Source organism: Neolamprologus brichardi, chromosome 7 (genome assembly GCF_056152115.1).
Source record: "Neolamprologus brichardi isolate AB-2024 chromosome 7, ASM5615211v1, whole genome shotgun sequence".
NCBI lineage: Eukaryota > Metazoa > Chordata > Actinopteri > Cichliformes > Cichlidae > Neolamprologus > Neolamprologus brichardi.
The window spans coordinates 10,077,251-10,097,117 of NC_142110.1; the positions used below are offsets into that span (position 1 = coordinate 10,077,251).

Here is a 19,867-nt window from a genome sequence, read left to right on the forward strand (position 1 = left end):
CGTTAGAGAGGCCCCTTCACTGTCCACTTTTAAATCGCATCTTAAAACCCACTTTTATTCCTTGGCTTTTAACCTCAGTGAGACTTAGTTTCTCTTTCAATTGAAGTACCGTAGTTTTCGGGTCATAAACCGCTGCTTTTTTTCCCACACTGTGAACACTGCGGCTTATACTGACGTGCGGCTAATGCATATTTTTTTTCATGCGGCCAAAAACATATAGCCTGGTAACAGTAGACCAATCAAAATGATAAGTAGTATATATACGGTATATATTTTTATCGGTCGTTAAGAGACGCTGTAATGTTGTTTGTGCACTGTTTCGTAAAAAAAAAAAAAAAAAAGCAACGCACTTTGTGTGTTACCGATACGTACGTATACTTAAAGGTAGCTGTGTTACAGGTGCTGTTCGCGGAAAAAAAGCATTTGCAGTATGTATTTTTGTATGTTGCCATAACGTTTATGTTACCATGTTTATATTACCTTACAGATTAAATTAAACGTTAAAAATCCTCACGTGTAATATTTCTGTGTAAATATCTCATATTACAAGTGAAACGCATACGGCGTAAAATCCGGTGCGGCCTGTACAAGTACAAAATTTATTTTCTTTCTACAATTAGAGCATGTGGCTTTTAATCAGGTGCGCTCTGTAGTCCGGGATTTACGGTAGTTATTTAATTAATGATTTCACTCTTCTTTTATTTTGTTTTTATTTATATCTCATGTAATTTTTTTTACAGTTCCAATGTACAGCACTTTGTGTCAGTTGGGGTTGTTTTAAAGTGCTTTATAAATAAAGGTGATGATGATGATGATGATGTTATTATGGTGTATCCATATAAATGGCCCACCCTGTATAAGAGATGTTGGTGCACTATAACTGAAGTAATGTTGTTAAGTCCTTAAAGTCATATTCTTTTATTGTCATGACTGTATTTGAAGCTATTTTTATTTTTGTATTATACCTGATTTATATGGATTATGGCTGAAGTAAACTAAAGTCTAAAATACTTAGTCAGTCATTTGTTCAATAGTAATTTAACATTATATAATTCACATATAAAACTATGAATTGTAATTTTAAATGGTTTTAAAGCACGTAGAATAGCATATGTAGGCAAGTATAATTCTCCTCTTTTTTATCAAGAAGCAAAGACAAAAAGGAAAAAAAAAAGAAACGGGGCAGCGTTCGGTGGTTGAATCATCCGTCCCCACCAATGCCAAAACCAAATCTACGCCCTTGAAGTGAGTGCCAATTATGTCGTATGTATGAAGCCTGTTCTTTCAATGCATCGCTCTGCTTTGAAAATGAACAGTTGGAGCTCAAGGACATCAGCTGCTGATCAGCTTCAGCTTTAGTTTTCATTAGGAAAGATGTACCGGCATCTGTTTTGCTACTGTCAGCTGTTACTTTATTTTATTTCACAGCATTCAGCAATATCCCAAATACACTTAAGCAGATTTTTTTTACATGTTTAAATGGCTTCCTCTTTCTGGAAAAGCCTTTCATCACATTCAAATATAAAATTCATGAATACAGTACATATCGTGTCCTCATGAGAGTGTTGTAGGACCATTACAGCTTTTTTTCTCCTTCCCTTTCTCTTTCATTCTGTAATCTTACCTTTTCTCTGTATGTTTTTTTCAGTTTTTCAGTTTTTCATGTTATCAGCATTTCAAGGACAGGGCCAATCTTCGCCCTTCACACCTTGAGTGTCACCCTAACACAATAAATATGAACGTTTTTGTGTGTTAACAAGGCCAGTCAGGCTGAAGACATGTTGGTAGCACCTTCTTTCTTATCATACGCTTCCCTCTGCCTGCTGCAGGTGACAAGGAGTCGCTGTCTTCAACCCCCCCACACCTCCCACACCCCACCGTTATTTTATACAGTTTTATAAACCATGTGTGCTCTAGGCTTAAGGAAAGAAAGGAAAGAAAGAGAAGAGCTTAATAGTACCTCATCAGCGGCAGTAAAGCAAAAAAACTTTAACAGGTTATTTTGGAGAAAAGGTCTGTCTGCGTTGACCTTGGGTAAGACTGGTGCAACACCATAAAAGCATCAGTGTCACCTCAAAGGGAGGCTACTTAATTGATAAGCTGCATCCCATTTTTCTGAGCCAGCTCAGTCTAATCCTAAATCATGAAAACCACAAAGCTTAAGAACACATAGGATAGCCATTTGCACATAAATAGTTTGCTCTTATTGGTGTCTTTAAGCACTCATGGTCACCTTGTCCATGCGTTGTTGTGATTTATTATAGCGGCAATTCTACAACTTATGTATTTGAGTTTATATTATTACAGTCAGTAATTTCAGTGCGATACTGAGCAAGCTCATAACAGAAAAAGCATTCACCTTTCAATGACAAACCCCCTTTCGTTTCCCTCATGGTTCCATAAATTAGTCGGTACAGGCCCAGATTACAAATTACATAGTGAGTTCAGTCAGTAACTCTCTGGTGACAACTTGTAAAATGCAGAGTGAGTATGCAAATGCTGACACGACAGAGCTGTGCGTGTGCATTCAAATGGACAGGCTTTTTTAAACCTTTATGCTTACACACACGCACGCACTTAAGTTATTGTCTCGAGTCAGCAGATAGATTAGCATAGCCAACTAATCCATCTTATTAGCGAGAGAGAAAGAGAGAGAGGGAGAGACAATAAACCACAGGTTGGAAGGCATGTCTTAGGTATTAAAGTTTAGCTGAGTCAGTGTTATAGACTGGCAGTTCAAGAGAAGTCCTACCATTTAACCCTGGGAAAAAAAATTACACTAAGTGTCCAGTGAGTGTGTGCAGGGCTCTTGTGTTTGTTTGTTCGCCACAGAGTGATGGCCACTATCTGTACTTTTCATCAGAAGTCAGTCGAGTGTGTTGAGCCATCTCTCTCTGGAGGACAGATCCATATCAAATCATAATAGATGGCGATGCTATTTGAACAATGAATCAAAGCTGAAGCAGGGCTGACAGTCGAGCAGAGACATATTACATCTGACAGGGGCTGCACTGGATGAGAGCGGGTCACATGCGCAAACTCGCTTGTACACACGCGCGTGTCCGCACACAAAAGAAAACATGCACATACACACATCGACAGGTTAAGGCACTCTTCTGAAAGTCTAGTCTATTTCACAGTGTCGTGGCGGCTCTCAGACACTGTTCACCTGTGGTTGTTTCAAGTCATCTGTAGATTGTTGGCTGAGTTGCTTTTTTTTCATGAATCCTTTCACTGCCATGACTTGATACCCACTGGGTGTCATTATTGTGGTGTGCTACAACGGACGATCTGATACCGTCGTGTTGGTGTTGTTCCCAGATCATCATCAAAATGTTGTTCCAGGTTCAACATCGCAAGTGACCAATCACATTGTTGTGACGTTATTCTTTTGCGCGCCAAGCCATTCGTGCATTTATGAAATTCCAATGTTGCAAGGACAATATCAATTCTGCTTACCGTTTATTAAAGGGTGCGGTTAGGGTTAGGGTCAGGGTCCGTCGTCGGCGGACAGAGGCGGTTTCTCGCAGCTTAAGTACAGTTTTTGGTTTTACGGCGGTTTTTCCCGAAGTCGCAAAACTATGACATCACAACATTCTGATTGGTCACTTGCAATGTTGATCCTGGAACAACATTTAGTATGATGATCTGGGAACAACACCAACACAACGATATCAGATTGTGCTGCTACAACAGCCTTGCTCCAGCCCTCTTTATATTTTGCTTTAAAGGAGAAAAACTTTCTTTTAATTTTTTAAAGTGGTTTTAAACAGCAGTTTCACTGGCTTTCTGGAAGTCTTTCAAAGTTTTTCTTTGGACATCAATCTACTGTCCTGTGAAGCCTCATCAGAAACGGTCTCAGTGGAAGGGTGGCTGTTAAGAAGCCATTCTTAAAGAAGGCAAACAGGGAGAAAAGGCTGAGGTATGCCACAGGAACTATACTAAAAATCAGTGTTAACAGGTCTTATGAAGCAATTGAAGTGACAAATTTTAAATATTTGGTTCAAATCATTATCATTATATCAGTGGAGGTCAGGAGCGAGGTACAACTCAGTATAGTGTCATCTGGAAAACAGCGGAGGCTCTCTCTTGGTTTGGTCCACGAGTGGTGTTGGGGATCTTGTCATATTCGCAAAAATGTCCTTAACAATGACCTCAATTACACTGCCAGTCCAGTAAAGGTATACTTTATATTGTGTATTTCCGTATGTGTTTCCGAATTTCAGGCACTTCCCAGTTTCCTAGTAAGATATGGTAAATGGCCTGTATTTGTATAGCGCTTTTACTAGTCCCTAAGGACCCCAAAGCGCTTTACACAACCAGTCATCCACCCATTCACACACACATTCACACACTGGTGATGGCAAGCTTCATTGTAGTCACAGCCACCCTGGGGCACTGAGGGACACTGGCACCACCGGGCCCTCTGACCATTACCACCAGTAGGCAACGGGTGAAGTGTCTTGCCCAAGAACACAACGACCGAGACTGTGCAAGCTGGGGCTCGAACTGGCAACCTTCCAATTACAAGGCCAACTCCCAACTCTTGAGCCACGATCGCCCAGAAGATAAAAGAAATGAGAGGCGGTTCAATAGAATAATCATCTTTGTTTTCCTCTTTCACCATATTTCACTGTCTTTCTCTTCAGTTTGTGTCACTCAGCACCCCTCTCTCACTCTCCTACGGAGCTACATAATAGAAATTCTGAATCTCTTTTATTATTTACTCCAGCCCAAAGATGTTTCACATTACATTGGTCTTTTGTTTATAAAAGAAGCTGTTCAGCTCCCTTTGGGGATGTTTGTGTGTCTGTATGAGTGATAGCGTCCTGACCTTGACTCAAAAGTGTACTGCAGCGTGCATCACAGCGTTTGAGGGTCTTATACAGTAGTTGCCTGTTGTTGACTGAATTATTCAAGGCTTATTCCATTTTGATAGAACTGAGGTATTTATAGGCGTCGGCCTCTGCCTCTGACACTTACGTGGTAACAGCAAGCTCTCTGAAGGCTCTTTAACAAAGCAACCAATTCCGAGGCAGAGGAGGAGGAGAAAGACAGCAGAAAGGCAGAGATATGCTGGAGTTGTTTGCTCGAGGCTAAAACAGAAGAGGACACTGAGGCCACAGACAGTTACACGCAGTTTAGTGCTACTTGTCCAGGAATTCCTGTTTCACTGTTAAAACGAAGAAAGGAAAATGGTGCTGAGGAAACAGCTGTCACTAGTTTTTCTGCATGAAATGGATTTTTCGGGATTGCTTTTAATCGCCTCAAGGTGAAGATGAGAAGATGAGCGGGAGTTCAGCTTGTCTCAGGGATTCAAATGACAGAGTGGAGAGACAACCTTCTTGTTCAGGTCTTAGCGAGGCTGAAAGGTGGAATTGAAAAATGGACTGCTGTCCAGTCATGGTGTCAGATTTGCCTGTGCTGTGTAGCAGGATAGATGGAGTTGTCACAGTTGTGAAGACAGAGCAAAGCTCCTCGTATTATGACCTTTTCTGGGGTAAGTTTCATTGCACTGAGCACCGTTTAGATGTAAACACTCTTTTCAAGACTGAAATAGCCCATTTTTGCAAATGTGAGAAACTTCCAATGTGACTCAGCATACGGAGTAATGTAGTAGAAAAAAGGATGGTGTCTGCTAGCGTACTACTGCTTCCATTTTTAGAAGAGGATGCTCACTACGCTGCACATTTAAATGTGACTTAAAGCTTAATACAGAGCAGGAAAAAAGTTCAATCATCAAACTATTTCTTAGGTAACAATTAAATTAAATTAAAAATTTACCAAAAATAACTAATTAAAAGTTTTCCAGTTGTCACTCACTGTCATTATTAAAGAATTGTTATTTTTTATCAAATTTTCCTTTGTTCTCGCTGTCAGTCTTCTCCTCATTGCAGACCTACTTTCTTCCAAAAGTGGAAAAGCTTTTTTGTATTATCAGATATTTGTTTTGTATTTCTATTTTTAGACTCTGTTGTTGTTTATTATTTATGTCATGATGATCAAATATTCAAACGTCTCGCTCTTCTCATTAAAGTAAGCGACAGCAGATGTGGCATTTTGACTCGCAAGAACTCAACAAAATGGTCAAAAGTTTCACTGGATACTTGATGATGAACTCTTTTCCTAAACTGTTGCCATCATTTGATCTCATCTGTCTTTCTCCCTAATGAATCGTTGGTATTTCAATGCCATTGTCGAATTCTTATCAAAGCACGTTGTTAGACTGTGACTGTCCATGCTAAACAAAGACTGTTGAACTGGTGTTCATAAACAGCCTCTGGCCACACTCTCCAGTTCCATTTTTCTTTACTATTGCACCATTTCAGACACCCATCTAGCATGCCTCAGTAGACCATAGCTGCTATGCAGAGCTTCGTAGGCCCACATCTACATGTTCTAGCATATACTCTACCATGGCGAAGAGAGAAATCCTATATGAAGGTCATATATGTAGAAAACTGATGCTGAATATTAAAAAAAATCTAATCTGTCAACTGCAGCTAATGTCTGAGGTTATCATCAAGTGTTGATGTTTCACCTCACTCCCTTTCCATCCACAAGTTAAATTTCCACAATACCACTCTCTGCTTGAGCACAGTAAAGTAAGTAAATAAAACTTTATTTATATAGTATTCATTTAAAAAGATTTTAACTGGCTTTTAAAGGAAACCGAAGACTACAGAAAAAATCTAAGGAAATGAATCCTGCAATACTGTTGGTGTCTGAAAGGCTCAGGCTTTATATTAGTCAGCTAACATGAAAATGTCATCACTGTAACAAAATTATAACAGTGCTCATTCATTGATAAACAAAACACAACGTTTTCTTCTGTGATGTATCCTCTTACGAGTGTGAAAAATTGTTCTTCAGGAGCAAAATTGTTTGCATCATAACATTATGCTGGACCCTGGTGTTTGTGTGTTTGGCACCTGCAACTCACATCACTAATAAGAGCACAGCTGGTTTAACACTGTACATCTCATAAAAAGCGACTTGCCTGTCTGTTTATGCTACCCTCAAACAAAACAGCTATATTAAATTCGTGATGCATTAAAACGATGCTTGAGGATCATTCCTGTCCTGATGAAAAGTTTTGTTGTTTGTTTCGTTTGTTGGATTTCTCTTTTCTTTCGTTGATGACTGGCTGTCAGTGGCACAAACTGGGTTTTCGTGCCAAAACACACTCTTTGCTTTGGTATCTTATAAATAAAAGCCACCATCTGTATCACCACTTGAGTGCTTCACATGAAGAAACAGAAATGTAATATTCAGTTTGAATTAAACTTAAAGAGAGCTGATTTTTGCTCGTAGCGCTTCTGATGGACTATAAAATAATGAAGCTATTAGCTGTGATTTGTCGCTCTCGCAGGGTCAAGTCAACAGTAAACAACATTAAACAGTGAGAGTTGTGTCACTTCTCATTTTGAATACTACCCTGGAGTTCTAACCTTGAGCAGTGTTTATGTGTATCCCTTATATGTACATAGCAGATAAATATTAAACTGGCACAGCGTCCACTTCCAGCCTCTCTTTTATGCTGTGTTTTCTTTTCCTTCCTCTTTTTCATACTTCGGTATATTGACTGTGGCTAATTTCACTCCATGAAGAATAAAAGTGTTCGCCTTTCTTTCAAAACTCTTACTGAAGATGGCATAGCACTAAGGAATCGTGACACAAGAAGTTGAAGAGCGAAAAAGAAAATGAAGACATTGGCCTGTCCACTATACTGAGGACAGTCAGCCTTGTATCCACCTGCATGCTCCAGCAACTCCCTGTTGGATCTGTGCAGTGACAGACACATTGTGTGACAGCACAAAAGGGAATGAGATTTCCACAAGCATCTCCTCGCAACTCTTTTTTAAAACATTTTTTTTTTATTTTAAACACTGTTTTTCTATGACTTCTGGATAATCTCCTATACACCAGGTTTAAGAGGTTAAGATACAAAATTATGAGGAGACAGGAAGAGGAGAGTAGACATGAGTGGGAGAGTGGCAGGGAAGAATTAAAAAGTCAATGGGGCTTAGTTGATAAGTGTGTGTGTTTGTGTGGATGTGTTTGAATGTTTGTGTGCAGCTCTTATCAGTATTAAAACAGCATAGGTTAATTCCTATTCAGCGTGGACACTGTGTGTTTGTGCGCGTGTGTGTGTGTGAGTCCATGTGTATGTGTGATGGGACTCTGGCGTCCTTCAGACAAGGACAGCAAAGGTGTTACAGTCTGTCCAGAATAGAGAAGTGGGAACGATGCAGCATGTTAACAGTGTTACAGAAAGCGTGACTTATCGCTTGATGTGTAAAATATGCTTTCATCTCAACAGATGATCACTCATAACACACAAAAAAACCTTTCAGTCAATACCACTGTGGCGTGAATAAGGCACGGCGGGACCACGGAGCATCGTTCTCATACATTTTATTCACAACACCACACCACACACACCTGAGTCCCCGTGTTCTAAACTTGGTGGATGTGATTAAGGATGCCGTGCAGGTGCGTCCGCCCTCCCTGCACGGCACCGCAGGCCACGCCCCACCACATACCCCCATCGCCCGACTGAGGCCGGGGAGCCATCCGGCCGAACCTACTCCCCCCCCACCGCGAGCGGGAGAGGGAATCAGCCCGGACCGTCGGCACCCCCGGGCCCTGGCCTAGCGAGAGGGAGGTGTCTGTTCTGGTGGCCGTCCACTTATCCAGCGGCGCCGGTGATGAGGTGAGTCCGGGGGTCGCCCACGTATCCAATGGCAGCCCCGGAGATGGACCGGAGGCCACCCATGTGGCAAGCAGCGGCGCAGCCAGCGTGACCTTGAGCCGGGGCTCATGGGCGGCTGGGCAGGCGTCCAGCACGCCGAACCACACCACACGCCGGCCTCTGGTGGAGGCGAGGCCGCTCTGCTCCGCCCGCCGACCTCGGGCTTCGGTGGCGCGGACTCACCTTGCACGGGCACCTCGGGCGGCTGGAGCGGCTCCTCGGGCGCCGCCTCCGCCGCTGCCTCTCCCGGCTGGAGCGGCTCCTCGGGCGCCGCCTCCGCTGCCGCCGCCTCTCCCGGCTGGAGCGGCTCCTCGGGCGCCGCCTCCGCTGCCTCCGCCTCTCCCGGCTGGAGCGGCTCCTCGGGCGCCGCCTCCGCTGCCTCCGCCTCTCCCGGCTGGAGCGGCTCCTCGGGCGCCGCCTCCGCTGCCGCCGCCTCTCCCGGCTGGAGCGGCTCCTCGGGCGCCGCCTCCGCTGCCGCCGCCTCTCCCGGCTGGAGCGGCTCCTCGGGCGCCGCCTCCGCTGCCGCCGCCTCTCCCGGCTGGAGCGGCTCCTCGGGCACCGCCTCCGCTGCCGCCGCCTCAAGCAGCCCCTCGCGTGGCTCCTCCGTCACCACCCGCGGCTCCTCTCCCCCCAGCCGGCACAGACCCTCGCCCGCCTGGTCCTCCGCCTCCGATTGGAGCGGCTCCTCCACCGCTCCCGGCAGGAGCAGCCCTTCACCCGGCTGTTCCTCCTCCTCCGGCAGACTCGGACCCCCGCGTGACTCGTCCACCACCTCCGGCTGCCGAGGTGCCTCCACCGCTTTACCACCGTCAGTATACCCCGGTGGGGGTGGCGGCGTCGAGGTCGCCCAGGCCTGGAGCAGCGCTGCCAGCTCCGCCATCTTCCCCAGGTGGCGTTCGCTCTCCTTCTGCAGCTCTTCCTGTTGGCGACGCACCTCCGCCGCCTGCTCCCGCTGGGTGGCCGCTATTTCGGCCACCATCTGGGCCAGCTCCTCCCTTCCCTGGCTCCGGTAAGGACCCGCCATGCCGCCTCCTGGGTTTCGGCACCACTATGGCGTGAATAAGGCACGGCGGGACCACGGAGCATCGTTCTCATACATTTAAGGATGCCGTGCAGGTGCGTCCGCCCTCCCTGCACGGCACCGCAGGCCACGCCCCACCACAACCACCCTTCGTATATTTTTGATAACAAAGTAAAAACATCTATATTTCTGCTCAAATCATAGGGTAGAAGTGCTATTATCAACTTTTACCCTGATTAGTTCCGTTTTTTTGAAAGTGATTTAATAAATCTTACTTTATTGCATTACTGTACCAAGATGATTTCACTAACAGGATATTTTAACAGAGCATATGTCAGAAGAAGACTTCATCAAACAGTGCAGCCTGCAGGCACTTTGGATTTTACTGTCCTAGAACGTTAGACTATATTAGTCCTGTTAGAGAGTTGGTTCAACTTTACGTTGGTTCCAAGGTACGCATTAAGACAACATTTGATTTCATTCAGTGTGACAGAGATCAGATGAATCTCTATCCACTGGGCAAATCAAAAGGAACTTTGACTTTAGCCAAATTTTACCACTTAAATTTTGCCCACATTGTTTTATTCAAGAGGCAATTAAGGAAAAATGTGTTTCTGCTACCAGATGTCGAACGTTGTTCAAATGAAAATGTCCCTCGCTTTTGATATTTGTTTTATTAAAAAGCATTCGGATTCCTCTATTTCTTTTTCTTTGTTTTTTTAATACTATGACGTTACAGTTTAATTTTGGAACCGGATGTTTCACTTGAATTTCAATGATATCTCCAAAAAGTAGAATTTGGTTTGAAACCAACATTGTTCTACTGAAAATGTCCTTGTCTCTCTATATCTCTGTTATTAAAAAAGCATTCAGAGGTCTCTCTGTTTTAGACCACATTTGTCTTCAGAGAGAGAGAGAAAGTAGTGCATTCAACGCACTTTTATGTTAACAAAACCAGATGGAGATTTTTTGAGCTTTGTGACACAGCCATCAAAAGATGGGTATACTGTAGCCATAAAGGGATGGATATGGTCAGCAACAATGCTCAGGTAGGCTGTGGAGTGTAATTATACTCAATCGGTACTAAGGGGCTCAAAGAAAATACCCCGACACCATTAACCACCATTACCACCAACCTGAACTGATGATATAAGGCAGGATGTATCCGCGTTTTCATGTTGTTTAACCCAAATTCTGACCCTAACGTCTTAATGTTGCCCATCTAATCGAGACTCATTAGACCAGGCAACATTTTTCTAATCGTCTATTTTCCCATTTTAATGAGACAGTGTGAATTGTAGCCTTGGTTTCCTTTTCTCAGCTGACAGGAGTGGCACCTGGTGTGGTCTCCTGTTGCTGTAGTCCATCTGCTTCAAAATTTAATATTTTGTGCATTTAGAGCTGTTCTTCTGCAAACACTGGTTGTAACAAGTGGTTATTTGAGTCACTGTTGCCTTCCTATTAGCTCAAAGCAGTCTGGCCATTTTCGCTTAGAGAACTGTCGCTCACTGGGTGTTTTCTCATTTTCAGACCAGTCTTAAACCCTAGAGATAGTTGCGTGGGAAAAATCCCAGTAGCCCATCTGGCACCAATAACCAATCCACATTTAAAATTAACTGAAATCACATTTGCTTTCTATGATGTTTGGTTACAACTAAAGCAGGTTAGAATTGGTTCGAGCAGGTTGTTTTGACCATGTCAGCATGCCTAAAAGCACTGAGGTGCCGCTGTTGGATTGGCTTAAAAGATATTTCCCTTACCGAGCAATTGAGTCTCTACATATAGATTTAATATTAAAATGAATCTATACGTATAGATTCAATACATAATAAAAATGATAATAGCTTTTTGTTTACAGTGGAGGCCTGTGTCTCATGTTTTGTTTTCTGCTTTTGTATGTATGAGTCTGTGATAGATGGAAGTATATTGCAGGTTATCTCTGCTATGAGGGCCCTGTCTTTAGATGCTCCTGGGCTGTACATGACAGTTGTGATGAATAAGTTGCATTTCACACTTCTGGACCGTATCACATGGTACACATGGTACACAAACACACATACACACACAAACTTAGATGCGCACACTCTAGTAGAAACAGAAATACAAATGCTGCATCTGTTGCTTTCAAGCACTATTCAAACAAACAAATGCAGTCTTAACTAAACCATAACTAAACAAACAAGTGCCCAGCAGGAGCAGCTTTTGCGTACGACATCGATGACCACTGGATGAAAATAATTTACATTTTCGATCCATTGCAAGTTAATCACTTCCCTGCTGGCTTACGCATCAGATAAAATTAATTAAATCTGCAAGTCTAAAAAGGTTTACCATTACAAAAATGCAGTGTCTAATATTGTTACACATTGAGCAATCAGGATTTCAATTACGTCATTATTGAAGCCCTTGATAATCATTAATATTATGCTGTGTTTTCTATAGACATAGCTTGTATTGATGTCGATCATTGTGTTACGGTCATGTTGTCATTATTGTGGGTGTTCAACAAGGGTCCATTCTTGGTCCTCTTTTTATTCATCACAGCCGTAATGTTTTGCCATGACCATGGACCTGTTTCCTAATCTGGCCAAAGTGCAACCTACTTTTTATACACACACACAGAGACACACACACACACAAATAAACAAACAGACACTCCTTGCTTTAATTCCAGCAGTAGATGCAACTCCTAAGGAATTTGTCTCAGGAAGGGCATCTGGCACAAAAATCTACCCAGTCAAACATGCAGAGCTACCTGCTGTGTTGACCCCTTGTGAATAAGTGTGTAGGCAAATCATGTGGTCACTTAACATTTAAATACAGAACCTAAGATACATGAAAGTCTGTCATTAGCCATAACTCTTATTCATATTCAACTGGTACGTGTATGTGTGCATGAAAGCTGAGTCTAGCCCTAAAAGAAAGCCTCTGAAGGTGTGGGAGAAGACAAGTCCTGACTCATCTATGACTTTCTCCCCAAATATCACCTCTTTTTTCATTACAACTTACCTTTGACAGGCTGTGCTAACAAAATGCCATGTCTTTCCTCCCCAGACCGGATGTAGAGTAACCTTCTAACCTTAAGAAAATACCAACTCACCCTTCTTTTCCTTTTACTTTAATTGATAGATGTACACTGTACAGTAATTGTATTTTAGTTGGATATTTTGAACTCTATACATTTTAAGTTGACTGGGCTTTTTATTTGGTGTCAGAGAATTTATTTTATTTAATTTCTCACCTGAGCTGAAAAAGACATTCAAATTAACACTCATTCTAACATACAAAGGATGAAGAAAGCCACGCAGTTGGAATCATGCTGAAACAAATCTGCAAGATTCAGAGTGATTCAGATTCATAGAGCACAGCTCCTTAATTATGAAAAACAGGCATGTTCAGGCAAACAAGATGATTGTGAAAACGCAGATATAAAAAATGAAGAGGAAGGTCAGAGAGTAAAAACAGTGGCTAAGAGGTTAAAGTTAACTGCTGCTAAATCCCTTTTCATTTTTTGCCCTTTTGCCGTGTCACCAAGTGTCAGTGGATGCACTTATCAAAGCTTCAAGTTGTTCTCAGCTGACAGTCGGTCACTCACACAGTGAATCAGATTGACAGGATAAAGTGTATCTGGAGATGCCAGCCAGTTCAAGACTGCTCACTCACTTTGACCTCTTTCCATTTTTGTTCTTTGCGTGTCTTCTTTTTCCTTTTCACATATACAGCTTATCTTAAATCTTCTTTTGTTTGCCTGTATTGGAAAGTAAAGCGACAGGAGGCAGGCATGCGACCAAGTTTGTCAAGCAGAGTCATAGGAACATGCTGTGTGTCTCACGTCAACACCACGGCGGCTCTTGCTTTCACAGCCTCGTCCAATTAAGAGCTTGTGTGTGCAGTGTTTAGTCAGCCGATCGGCTGTTTAGTGGAGACGTATTGTGCTGTGTATTATTGGGATAGAAAGAGGGCATCAGCACTCCTATAGGATAACATCACATATAGTGACAGAAACCACATGCACACAGTGCATACACACACAGTATTCAATGAGCGTCTAATCAAACACATTTGCCTTTAAAAGAAACACTTTGAGGGCAGAATAAGGCAATTACTTCACTGTTTCAAAAGCAAAAAATTACCATAGAACAATTATACTCTATGATAAATGAAGCATGTTAATGATAATTGCTTCTCTGTGGTAGCTTAATTCCTCTCTGTGCTCACCGAATTAGATTATTACTGACATTTTTATACTAACATGCTAAGAACTGGGGCAGACACAGCCTTGACATTTTTGGAATCTTGTGGATTTGTATGAAGTCATTAGCTGGACTAAAAAAATCAACTGTGTACTTCCTAAAACATATTCAAGTAAAGCATTATTGGGATATTTTTAATTTCAGCTTATTTACAGAGATCTGTATACATTGGCAATGTGGCTTTTAAGACAATACACTTCACTTGAACATCTGTTATTAAATCATAGTAATAATTTAGGCAGTTTGATGATGTAATTGTTTAATGGTCTGTATGACCTTGTAGGTAGATCAGTTACCTCCAATATATGTTTTTATAGCATCCAAAAGTATATCACTCAACCAATCCTTTAAATCTATTTTACAGAGACACGGGAGGACCGCACTAAGAGACTGTTCAGACACTACACTGTGGGATCTTACGACAACTTCACCTCATACAGGTACAACCTCTAACTCTGAGCTAGCATCCTACAGCATTGTGTAGTAGTGTATATAGTACTGCTCATTGCACTGTACTGTTGGTCGTATCACACACGGCTTCCTTGTCTTAACAGGGTCAGTGAAGTTCATTTGTGCTGTAGAGGTGCTGCCATCTAAAGGCGTGATCCTGCTAGTGCACACAGTTCTGATTCTAAAATGCACACAAATGATATTACATAACTCTCTTATACTGTCTGTATGTAAGGGTGTTCACTATGCACGCATAGCACATACTCTCCATTTATGTCTGTCTTCACATTCATCAATTTTGATTCACTTGAATTTCTTCATAATCTAATCTTTTATTCTTTTTTAAGTTTTGTTATCCTGTCCATATCTCAAGATGACATTTATTATGTACAGAGTGTGAGTGATCCCTCTCTTCCAAATTAGATGTACTAGCTGAGCATTTTGTTGTTATGCAAATTCTCACTCTAATGCCACAGTTTATCGGTTAGAGACACAGAGCTGGTCTGCACGAGCATTGTTTCGACCTGCTTCCTTTGCCTTTCATAAAATGTCAGCTTCTTGCAATCTAGGTTTTAGTCAAAGTAAGTGTTGCTTCTGTTTCCACAGCCACAGACTTTTTGAGTTACCATTACTAAAGCTGTGAACCCGTGATAGTCTGCATATACGTTTTTGTTTTAGAATGGGTGCTAACTATAACTAAACATAGTTCTGTTTCTGTTCAGAGGCTCTGAAGTACAAATTAAAGTTCCTTGAAGTCAGTAAAGTACCAGTTGCACACGAAGGACACACACTTGAGTTATACTTGAGTTTCATCATCCGTGCTTTTGTCTGCAGAATATTAGAATTGCAAATGTCAAAGGACAGGTCTATTTTGAGGAAACATTTACCGTTGATATGTGAAAAGTGAGTATTTTTTCTTTATCGAGGTATGTAGGCGGGTAGAGGTTCTGAACAAGGACAGCGAGCACATTGCATTAATGCAGTATTTTGTGTCATAGAGCAGAGATGGAAGCATGCCGGATAAAAGGGTTTGGACTGAAGCAAAGTATCTTAGTGGTGCTTAACCAACTCATTTTCCTGTGCATAATAATTAGTGCATAAGTGGTTTCATATCTCTTTATGAAACCAAACCTTTGACCTCCTTCCTGCAGAAAGGTTTGTTATGGTTCTCCTGGCTCCAGCAGCAGGAGCTCTGGGTAAGTCTGAGAAAGTGGAGTGTAACTAAGCTAATGACTCTGCAGCCACCCACTGAGTTGCAACCTGAACCACAGCCCTTTCTATATCTGCATCTTCTGTCAGGAAAGATGAATGATACTGCTGAAACTTTCAAAATTCTGTAAAGCTAATAGATTTTGTAAAGGCGTTCAGGGTGTAAAGTGTGAGCAGTCCCCCTCAGTCTGTGCTGTTAAAAGAATGGAACATTTATTAGATTTATTAGATTTGAGTTAAGGAATATTGCATTATTAAGGCCACCTTTCTTCAATTTTCCTTTCTATTAAAAATTTTATGTTACCGTTTATCATAAGGCATGATTAAAATATCTTTTAGTTAACTCCCTTCCTTCATTTCACATCTTTGGGCATCAGAAATTTAGATTTAATCCTCACACAACAATCCATACTGCAGATATTTGCTTTGCTGCTTTACTAACTCTACTTTCTGCTCACAGGCTTTAAAAACACATGCATGAGCACCTCAGCTTAACACCGCCTACCTGCCTTCACCACTGAACACTCGGAAAAATCAGACAGTTATGAACTGCTCACTTACTGTTTCCACTGTCATTAGTCAAGCCACAATATTACATCTGAGCCAGCTCTGTCAGTTTCTTTCACAAAGTCCCTCAACACACTCCACAGCTGCAGTCTTATCTGAAGGATCAGCTAGAAGATTGATTCACTCTTAGGTTTTATCCCATAGATACTTCAATCATGAGGACTTTCTCTCACCTGCTCATTCTCTAGCGCACGTTTTCATGTTCTTTCTTTTTACTTGTGAGTGTGTTTGTGTGTGTGTGTCTTGCTTTCTTTCTTAAAATGCTAGTGCAGCACCTGGGAAACCTGAGCTGTGGTGTCTTGCTTGGCTTTTAACTTGATTGAGAGAGGAAGTACATGTACACGTGTGTGTGCGTGTGGTTTTGTGTGCGTGTATGTGTGTGTGTGTTTTTGTGTGTGCGCGCTTCCCCCTCCACCTCCACCTCCACCTCCTCCCTCTTCTCAACTCCCACCGACTGACCCGCTTTACTCCCCTGCCCTTTCTCTCGCCCCTCTCTCTTTGTGTCCGTGTGAGGAGGATGTTGGATTCATACCTGCTATCCCCCTGCTCCTCTCTTCACAGTGACTATATCATAGAGGAGAAGAATGCTGTTTTACAGAAGAAAGAAAATGAGGGGTTTGGCTTTGTCCTGCGGGGAGCCAAAGGTGAGCGATGCACATACAGATACACGCCAGTGCCATTCACAAGGTTTTCAAGGTGTGCGAGTGTTTTGGTCTGAGAAGTAGCTTGAGGATCTGAGTCACTGACTACGGCTCAGTCAGTATTGTTACCGTGTGAGTCAACAACACAACCAGCTTTGGTCAACACTCAGTGTGTGTACTCAGTTGCACTCAGGTTTCTGGGTATGTGTTTGTGCGAATGCATGTGGCCCCTTTGGTGGTGTCATCCTTGGCTGAGCTGTCATCTAGCTGTCCCATCTGTTCCCTGCACATGGCGTTGAGTTTTAGTAGAGAAACACTCGTCTCTCTCTCTCTCTCCTCCTCTCTCCTCTTTGTCTCTTCTTGTTTTTGTTCCTCTTCGCTCTCCTCCACCTCCTTCACATCCTTCCTGTTCATTATCCTCTCAAAATATTATCATACCTTCTGCACTTTAACCGAAATCGTCTCTCTACTCATCTCCATCACCGCAAATTCGTTTTACTCACGCACGTGCCAGCTCCCTCCCTGCTCGGCATGGTTACCATGGTAACCCCTTTCAGACACCTTGCCGGGAGTCTTAGTGTGCTTTACTGCTCCATCGCTCACTACCGTGGGTCTTGGCTCGCCCGTCTCTCTCTTTCAGTCGGTCTTTTACTCCTCACTACCCTTAAACACACACACTGCAGTTCACTTAGTGGTCCTCTGAGAGCTCTCATGTGTCAGTGATTTAGCTGGATTCACTCCAACATTAAATGGAGTACATGAAAGCCCGCTCACTTAACGAAATATTCTTAAGTATTGCATGTCTGCTTTTTAGTCATGCAATAATAATTATGTTTGTATGGAACTATAAGCTTCAGTGATACTGTTTAGATGCAGCAGTATTCCTTCCTAGTGTTATTCAGATGACTTTAGTCACCGAGCAGAACTAAACTCAGTGCTAATGTGTTCATTAAATAAATTGGTTAAGAGAAATTTTAATTATTATTGTGATTATTGCCTGAGAGGAAAATAAAGGAGCATTTGGAGCATGTGATACATGATCTGTTCTAACTTTCCAGTGAAGCAAAAGGAAGCTATAAATATTTCTTTATTTGACGACGTGGGTTTTAAACTTTTTAAAAACTATTTCTTCCCAGCTGAGACGCCGATTGAGGAGTTCACTCCCACCCCGGCGTTCCCTGCCCTTCAGTATCTGGAGTCTGTTGACGTGGAAGGAGTGGCCTGGAGGGCCGGTCTAAGGACAGGGGACTTCCTCATTGAGGTGATAAAAATTGCCTCATTATTCATCTTGATTTGTATGCATTTCATTCCTGAAAGAAGTGTACATGTCCATAGATCCAGATGAAAATGCAAAGTGAATGTGTGGTTTAATCGTGTAAATTTCCCTCTGTAACTGAATATAGTGCTTTAACTATGCTTTTATCAGCATAAAAGCAAAAAATTTAAATAAAACAGGAACTAAGTTGTATGTTTCTTGCTTCCTGTTCTGTCTTTGTGGGTGTATTTTCTCTCAGGTAAATGGGGTGAATGTTGTGAAGGTGGGTCATAAGCAGGTGGTATCCTTGATCCGGCAAGGGGGCAACAGACTGCTGATGAAGGTGGTTTCAGTCACTCGCAAACCAGAGACTGAGGAAGTTGTTCGCAAGAAAGGTACATACTTATTTGTACTCAGCAAAATTATAACACCGTAGTAAGCATTTTATAAACATTACTAGTAAATTAATCAGTTGTGCTGGAATGTGTGAGAAAACATGACCTTACGCAATCTCAGGAACTGTTTTGGTCACTTGAAACAATTCTGTTAAGTCTTGGGTATGTATCAAGCACAAATGCTTTCATCTGTTCCTTTCAGTTGGAGAATAAATTAATAAATGAAGAATAAATAAACTAAAATTTTTGCTCTTATTGTTTTGGGATCAAGAGTTGAGAACGTGGGGGAGTTGTAGCTTTGTACACTGAATATGCAAAATGTATTCACACGTTGGCTCAGATATATCTAGGTCATTAATGCAACAATGGACAGATTTTTAAGCTTATTCATAAATTTACAACATATTCTACATGGCTTGATTACATTCGATTGCCCTTCGAGATATTTTATGTGGTATGTGAAGCTCCTGTTGCGATGTTTGTTATTTGTAAATTAATTTTATCAGGTAATGGAGACATATATGTTGATTTTTGTGTACAGAGGGAGATACGTGTGTATTGTCTGGGTAATTTCTACCACATTTCCCTGCTGTAAATTCATGTAGTTTCCATGTCAACCACAGCTCAGATTACTCAGCTCCCACACAGTCCTGGCACAATGACCTCAGAATTGTGTACACTGCAGCGTGTCCGTCTGTGTGTGTGCTTTTATGCATGGTAGAGTGGTGTGTGCACGTCCTTTGTGATTTTTGAGATACAGACAGTGATAAATGAGTTTGACCTAGTTTCACTAGGACAGTACTGTATCAACTTAATTCTGCTACTCAGGGCTTAATGGTCTCTTAATCTCTCTTTCTTCCTCTTTCTGTCTTTCTTGCCTTAATATCATTTCTCATGCTTGTCGCTTTTAAATAAACCCTGTCTCTTAGTATCATTCATTCATGTGGAAGTCAAATTAGCATGTTTTGACCCCAGAAAGGTCCACTTATTAGCTTTTTTTTAACCTTTCAACTTCCCATCATGGTGTCGTTTTGCCGATTGACTACACCAATCGTAATTTAATTAAAGTAAAAGTTGAAGGTTTTGGAAATCTTTTGTACTTCCTGGTGTCAGTTTATTAAAAAAGACACTACCTCTCTTATTCTTGTCTCTAATGAGAGGCTACAGTCTTTGCACGTAATTCAACACAAAGATAAAGTGTGCCTCTAAAGTCTCACTATTTAACATGCAGATGACAAAAACACAATCCATGCAAAAACTGGAATGTAAAAACAGCAGTTTGTCTTTTTTTGTAGGTTTTGTCAGCATCCTCTTTGACTCT

At 41.9% G+C, this 19,867-nt stretch overlaps 1 protein-coding gene across 7 annotated transcripts in view; it reads left to right on the forward strand.

Moving 5' to 3' along the window:
• The window catches only part of shank3a (SH3 and multiple ankyrin repeat domains 3a), a 167,287-nt gene that overhangs the window by 126,343 nt on the left and 21,077 nt on the right, over nucleotides 1-19,867 (forward strand). For 6 of the 7 annotated variants that reach the window (XR_015719240.1, XM_087843060.1, XM_087843061.1 and 3 more), the window contains exons 14-17: nucleotides 14,394-14,469; nucleotides 16,817-16,899; nucleotides 18,033-18,157; nucleotides 18,411-18,546. Coding sequence is in view for 6 of the 7 variants with exons in the window: in XM_087843060.1 (XP_087699186.1) it covers nucleotides 14,394-14,469; nucleotides 16,817-16,899; nucleotides 18,033-18,157; nucleotides 18,411-18,546 (420 nt within the window). In the remaining variant the exon portion in view is untranslated. Of the gene's footprint in view, nucleotides 1-14,393; nucleotides 14,470-15,630; nucleotides 15,676-16,816; nucleotides 16,900-18,032; nucleotides 18,158-18,410; nucleotides 18,547-19,867 lie in introns of all 7 variants that reach the window. The other variant, XM_087843066.1, reaches the window with a different exon arrangement.